A 7,184-nucleotide genomic window follows, 5' to 3' on the forward strand; every position below is an offset into this window, starting at 1 on the left:
TGAGCTGGTAGTACACACAAAACACACACGTCCTCTCCTGGACTCGCTGGTATCACACGCACACGCACACACACAAACACACACTGGAGAGGAGGCTCATGGGAAATGGTACATAATGTCCTTGGACTGTTGGCTACTTCCACTGTTTCTGTCATGTGATCTGTTCTACTTCCTGTCATGTGATCTGTTCTACTTCCTGTCATGTGATCTGTTCTACTTCCTGTCATGTGATCTGTTCAACTTCCTGTCATGTGAGCTGTTCTACTCCCTGTCATGTGACTTCCAGTCATGTGATCTGTTCTACTTCCTGTCATGTGAGCTGTCTAGGCCCCGCCCTATAGTATGTGTATGCCTGTTCTGTCTCTTTATCTATTACAGGTGATTGGGAGCAGGTGTAGGCAGGTGATGGGACACAGGTGTAGCGCTGATTGAAGGGGCTACAAAAGACCTGATCAGCTGGCAGTCGGGAGAGTTTTGGGCTTCCCTGCGGTTGCGTATATTGGATAGAGAATTGGATTGTGGATTGTCGTCGGCGTCATAAATGGTATTTTCGTACAACTCTGTGGTTTGTTTCCAATGTATGTTGCGTCTCAAGAGCCGGGTCGTAACAGTGTGTGTGTGTGTGTGTGTGTGTGTGTGTACCTGGAGTATGAGGCTCCATCGCTGTGGGGGTAGGTGCTGGAGTCGGGGGCAGGGGGGTAGGAGCTGGGGTCGGGGGCAGGGGGGTAGTTGCTGGGGCTGTCGTCTGGCTCCTCAGGGCTGTCTGTGGGGGACATGGAGGCCTCTGTGGGGGGAGAGGGGACCTCGGCCGCCCGCCTGCCCACGGACGAGCCCTCGCCCCAGCCACAGGAGGCCCTCTCATTGGGCCGCTGGGCAGCGGGGGCCGGAGGGGGGAGGAGCGGGGCGTTACTGGTGAGGGTCGCCCCGTACGAGGTGGCGTCGATGCCGCTGTCTGTCGACGCCCCCTGAAGGTAGCCGCCGCCCCCCCCTCCAAAGCCGTTGAGCTCTGAATCAGGCCGAGACCCCGCCCCGGAACGACAGCCAATCTCGTACCACTTCTCATCGCTATGGGCGGAGCTGGAGGCGGTGCTTGAGAGGGTGTTGCTGCTTGATTGGCTGGAGTACGGAGGCTCCGCCTGCAGAGACACCGAAAAAAAAGAGAGTCACCTTGACATTCTTCACAGGTAAAGGGAGGTAGAGTAAAGTAAAGTAAAGTAAAGTAAAGTAAAGTAAAGTAAAGTAAAGTAAAGGGAGGTAAAGTAAAGTAAAGGGAGGTAGAGTAAAGTAAAGTAAAGTAAAGTAAAGTAAAGTAAAGTAAAGTAAAGTGAGGTAAAGTAAAGTAAAGTAAAGTAAAGTGAGGTAAAGTAAAGTAAAGTAAGGTAAAGTAAAGTAAAGTAAAGTAAAGTAAAGTAAAGTAAAGTAAAGTAAAGTAAAGGGAGGTAAAGTAAAGTAAAGGGAGGTAGAGTAAAGTAAAGTAAAGTAAAGTAAAGTAAAGTAAAGTAAAGTAAAGTGAGGTAAAGTAAAGTAAAGTAAAGTGAGGTAAAGTAAAGTAAAGTAAAGTAAAGTAAAGTGAGGTAAAGTAAAGTAAAGTGAGGTAAAGTAAAGTAAAGTAAAGTAAAGTGAGGTAAAGTAAAGTAAAGTGAGGTAAAGTAAAGTAAAGTAAAGTAAAGTAAAGTAAAGTGAGGTAAAGTAAAGTAAAGTGAGGTAAAGTAAAGTAAGGTAAAGTAAAGTAAAGTAAAGTAAAGTAAAGTAAAGTAAAGTGAGGTAAAGTAAAGTAAAGTGAGGTAAAGTAAAGTAAAGTAAAGTAAAGTGAGGTAAAGTAAAGTAAAGTAAGGTAAAGTAAAGTGAGGTAAAGTAAAGTAAAGTAAGGTAAAGTAAAGTAAAGTAAAGTAAAGTAAAGTAAAGTAAAGTAAAGTAAAGTAAAGTAAAGTAAAGTAAAGTAAAGTAAAGTAAAGTGAGGTAGAGTGAAGAGAGTGAAAAGAGTTGAAGTAACAGTGGAACCTTGAAGATGGAAAAGAAGTAGACCTACATGTGTACCTCTATAGCACAATGTGTGTGTGTGCATCTTACAGTATATGGAAGTATATATAAGTGAATGAAAATAAAACCTGAACTGCTGCTACACACACGCGCACATACATGCACGCACGCACGCACACACACACCCATAACAGAGCCAGAGTTCACTCAGTGATGAAGTGTGTGTTCTAAGGGGCGTGGCCTCACCTTGGAGTTCTTGTTGGGAGAGTGGGTGGAGCCTATATCCTGCTGGTCTGTGGTGCTGATGGCTGGTTTGGGCTTTGGGGCCGGTGGCTCTGAAAAACACACACACACACACACACACACACGCACACACACACACGCACGCACGCACGCACGTACGCACACGCACACAGACACAGACACACACACACACACACACACACACCCACGAGAAACAGCGTCATGACCAGGCATATAAAAACACTGAAGACTATCCTCTAAAACAGTGCTTCATTGCTATCATGCCCACGCCCCCACCCCAAAGGCTGTGTCTGCACTGCAAGCCACGCCCCCATCCCAAAGGCTGTGTCTACACTTGTGTTTACTATTGTCTATTTTGAAAGATGACCCATATCTGATACCAGATATGGGTCATCTTTCAAAATAGACAATAGTAAACACAGATATGGGATATGGGTCATTTTAAAAATAGACAATAGTAACACAAAAAATCAGGTACACTTACTTTTTGCAAACCAAACCCTCTTGTTTACGCACAAGAGGGTTTGGTTTGCAAAAAGTAAGTACACAACCAGCCGGCACTGCAACGGACACAAACTACTGTATATAAAAATACAATCTATTGCTTTCCGAAGCATCTTCAGGGCAGATCTGGGCAGGTGTGGGGAGGTCTGGGGAGGTCTGGGTAGAGAGCAGGAGTGACTCAGTGTCTGGAGCAGCAGAAGCAGCAGCAGTCGTCCAGACGAGGATTAACCTTCTCCCCAGGACAGGGTCACCGCTGTGGGCTCTCTCTTCATCCCTGCCTGGCCTTTCACACTCCCTCACACACACACACACACACACACACACACACACACACACACACACACACACACACACACACACACACACACACACACACACACACACACACACACACACACACACACACACACACACACACACACACACACACACACACACACAGACACACACACACACACACATTCTCTCTTACACACACACTCACACTCTCTCACACAGTCACACAGACTCACACTCTCTCACACACTCACACACACTCTCACACACACTCACACACACATTCTCTCTCACACACACTCACACACACTCTCACACACACTCACACACTCTCACACACACCCACACTCTCTCACACACACCCACACTCTCTCACACAGTCACACACACACTCACACACTCTCTCTCACACACACACACACACACTGGGTATACTTAGCTATTCAATTCAATCAAATTCTATTTATATAGTGTGTTTTACTTATATAGCACCAGAACAACGACATGTCTCCAGGCGCTTCACAGAGCTGAACCTAAGGGGGAGCCCAGGACCTGAACCCCCCTGGAGATGCTTTCAGCTGAACCTAAGGGGGAGCCCAGGACCTGAACCCCCCTGGAGATGCTTTCAGCTGAACCCCGGCTCATGAGGGGGGGGGGGGGGGGGCATCTGCTTGGAGCCGGTAGGGTCTCATGTCTTAGCTGCCCCCGCTTTAGCTAAGTGGCTAATTTAGGTTCCCCTGTGTGCCGTCACCTGTTCTGGTCGAGTCCACTATCCTCTCACCCCTGACCCACTGAGGTTCTGGTCGAGTCCACTATCCTCTCACCCCTGACCCACTGTGGTTCCGTCACCTGTTCTGGTCGAGTCCACTATCCTCTCACCCCTGACCCACTGTGGTTCTGTCACCTGTTCTGGTCGAGTCCACTATCCTCTCACCCCTGACCCACTGTGGTTCTGTCACCTGTTCTGGTCGAGTCCAGTATCCTCTCACCCCTGACCCACTGTGGTTCTGTCACCTGTTCTGGTCGAGTCCAATATCCTCTGACCGTTAACCGACTGTGGTCCTGTCCGCCCACCTGTTCTGGTCGAGTCCACTATCCTCTCACCCCTGACCCACTGAGGTTCTGGTCGAGTCCACTATCCTCTCACCCCTGACCCACTGTGGTTCTGGTCGAGTCCACTATCCTCTCACCCCTGACCCACTGTGGTTCTGTCACCTGTTCTGGTCGAGTCCACTATCCTCTCACCCCTGACCCACTGTGGTTCTGTCACCTGTTCTGGTCGAGGTCACTATCCTCTCACCCCTGACCCACTGTGGTTCTGTCACCTGTTCTGGTCGAGGTCACTATCCTCTCACCCCTGACCCACTGTGGTTCTGTCACCTGTTCTGGTCGAGGTCACTATCCTCTCACCCCTGACCCACTGTGGTTCTGACCCACTGCGGTTCTGTCCGCCCACCTGTTGGGGTTCTGTCGTTCCCGCGGGGCGCCTCCCCGTCCCCCGCGCGCGGCCAGCAGGGCGTGACCTTCGACCCGTTGGCCACCTCGTTCAGGTTCAGACGCTCCGCCGCCATCGGGGAACTCCGGTTGGCATTGAACCTGAAAGGCATTGTGGGAAACGGAGTCAGGCATCTATGCGATTTGTATGCTTCTGCATGACATTCAAACATTGTTAAGGCTGTTTGCTAGGGCCAATACCGATTCATCACCATTGGGTTTTTCAATAATATAATTGGGTTCATTATTATATAAAATCCTCAAAGAAACTTGTAATCATCTTAGGTGTGTGTGTGTGTGCGTGTGTGTGTGTGTGTGTGTGTGTGTGTAATCATCTTAGGTCGAGTCGGGGGATGAAAAGAGCTAATGCTGGAGTTAAGCCTGGTGCCCTTTATCTGACCTCCTTAAAAGGCACCACTAACTTCACAGAGATTAGAGGCTAAAGCTAATTAAGTCGTTAAGTCATTAAGTCATTATGTGCAGACATCAAAATGAGAAGTTACCCTCATCTAAAAAGGCAATATAATATCTACTTATCTGCATAGCTACTATACAAATGCTGACGTATCTGTTAGTTTAAGAGTGTAGGCAGTCTAATATCTACTTATTTAGATATCTACTATACAAATGGTGATTTATCTGTTAGTTTAAGAGTGTAGGCAGTATAATATAATAATAATTAAGACCTTTGTCAGGTTTTTAATGGCACACACGACACCCTGGAACACAGTAACATCTACTGATCTACACATCTACTATACAGATGCTGGTTTATCTGCTAGTTTAAGAGTGTAGGAAGTATAATATCTACTTACAGTATCTACACATCTACTATACAGATGCTGGTTTATCTGCTAGTTTAAGAGTGTAGGAAGTATAATATCTACTTACAGTATCTACACATCTACTATACAGATGCTGGTTTATCTGCTAGTTTAAGAGTGTAGGAAGTATAATATCTACTTACAGTATCTACACATCTACTATACAGATGCTGGTCTATCTGCTAGTTTAAGAGTGTAGGCAGTCTAATATCTACTGATCTACACATCTACTATACAGATGCTGGTCTATCTGCTAGTTTAAGAGTGTAGGAAGTATAATATCTACTTACAGTATCTACACATCTACTATACAGATGCTGGTCTATCTGCTAGTTTAAGAGTGTAGGAAGTATAATATCTACTTACAGTATCTACACATCTACTATACAGATGCTGGTTTATCTGTTAGGTTAAGAGTGTAGGAAGTATAATATCTACTTACAGTATCTACACATCTACTATACAGATGCTGGTTTATCTGCTAGTTTAAGAGTGTAGGAAGTATAATATCTACTTACAGTATCTACACATCTACTATACAGATGCTGGTCTATCTGTTAGGTTAAGCATCAGTCTGCCGAGCTGTACCATACGCCTGTTACCTGTGTCTCCAGCATCCATATCTGGTTAAAACACTATAACTGCCCCAGCGACAGGTACAGGGCAGTTGGTTAGGATATAAATGACAAAATAATTACCCCTACCAATAACCTTCCCAGGCTAAGGTCTAGGGTAGTTGGTTAGGATATAATTGATAAAATAGTTGGTTAGGACCAGGGTATTCTTTGGCGCTGCTTCTGATTTCTTTGTTAGTTTAAAGTGGCATTATGCAGTAATTGTAATTCAGGGTTTGGGTTAGGATAAGCAGTTTTACCTTAAAATAACAGCTTAAAAAAATTGGGACACTACAATGACTTTTAATATGGAGAATCACTTCCGTGCCATAGCCATACTAGGGTCCGTAGGCATATTACTGGGTTATGTAGGCTTGCCTGAAGCCGCCCGGTTTCCGCCCTGTCTTCCGAACTAGTAAGTAGCTTATTCACCGTCTTGCTTTGTCTTGTATTGCACTTGCTTGATGTTTGACTGTGTTAGGACAGTTGTTGACTAACTAGTTTGTCATAGTGTCAAAGTCAGCACATTTCAAGAGGTTTCGCTAGTTTTAGCCGCTAGCATCTCGTTAGCGATTAGCAATTGTTCCGTTACGCTGCTTTAAGCATGAGGCTAGCCAGCTGAACCGGTCCGTACCCCTCAGGCATAGACTTCTGTCTCCAGTGCACAGCAGAGCTAGTAGAGCTACCATCTGTCCCATAGGGGGCGCTGGTGGGGGAGCTACGCATGTGCGGAGAACGGCCCATCACAATGGAGCATGCCAGAGCGTAGTTGTCAGAGCCTGGAGAGTACCTGAGAGAGAGAGGGAGGGAGGGAGGGAGGGAGGGAGAGGGAGGGAGGGGGTCAGAGAGTGAAAGAGAAAGAAAGGGAGGGTGAGGGGGAGTGAGAGTATGAGAGAGAAGTGGGAGTGAGAGTGTGGGATAGAGAGAGTGAGAGAGAGAGAGTGAGAGAGAGAGAGAGAGTGAGAGAGAGAGGGAGAGAGAGATAGAGAAAAAGTGTGTGTGAATAGGAGATAGAGAGGTTAGAATAGGCAGGTTTCCAAGACCAACAATATTTTAGTTATCAGTATATCTTTCTCACACAAGCCAGAGGAGAGCGCCCCACCGAGAGACAAATAAAGGACACGTGTTCTACAATCCCACCCGCTCACGCCACACGCGTGACCCCTGAGTATGTGACCCCATGACCCTGTCCCTCTGCCTCCCCCTCTCTATCTCTCTCTCTCTTTCT

General features: G+C 46.6%; 1 protein-coding gene across 1 annotated transcript in view; it reads right to left on the reverse strand.

Annotated features, from left to right (window-relative positions):
- LOC308374510 (signal-induced proliferation-associated 1-like protein 1) overlaps positions 1-7,184 on the reverse strand; it is a gene marked incomplete at its 3' end in the record, with an annotated part of 53,914 nt that overhangs the window by 8,359 nt on the left and 38,371 nt on the right. The window contains exons 17-20 of the mRNA XM_080850291.1: positions 6,591-6,746; positions 4,481-4,620; positions 2,227-2,315; positions 643-1,136 (exon numbers count right to left, since the gene is read on the reverse strand). Coding sequence (XP_080706417.1) covers positions 643-1,136; positions 2,227-2,315; positions 4,481-4,620; positions 6,591-6,746 — 879 coding nt within the window. The remainder of the gene's footprint in view (positions 1-642; positions 1,137-2,226; positions 2,316-4,480; positions 4,621-6,590; positions 6,747-7,184) is intronic.

Source organism: Sprattus sprattus (assembly GCF_963457725.1).
Source record: "Sprattus sprattus genome assembly, chromosome: 13".
NCBI classification, from domain to species: domain Eukaryota; kingdom Metazoa; phylum Chordata; class Actinopteri; order Clupeiformes; family Clupeidae; genus Sprattus; species Sprattus sprattus.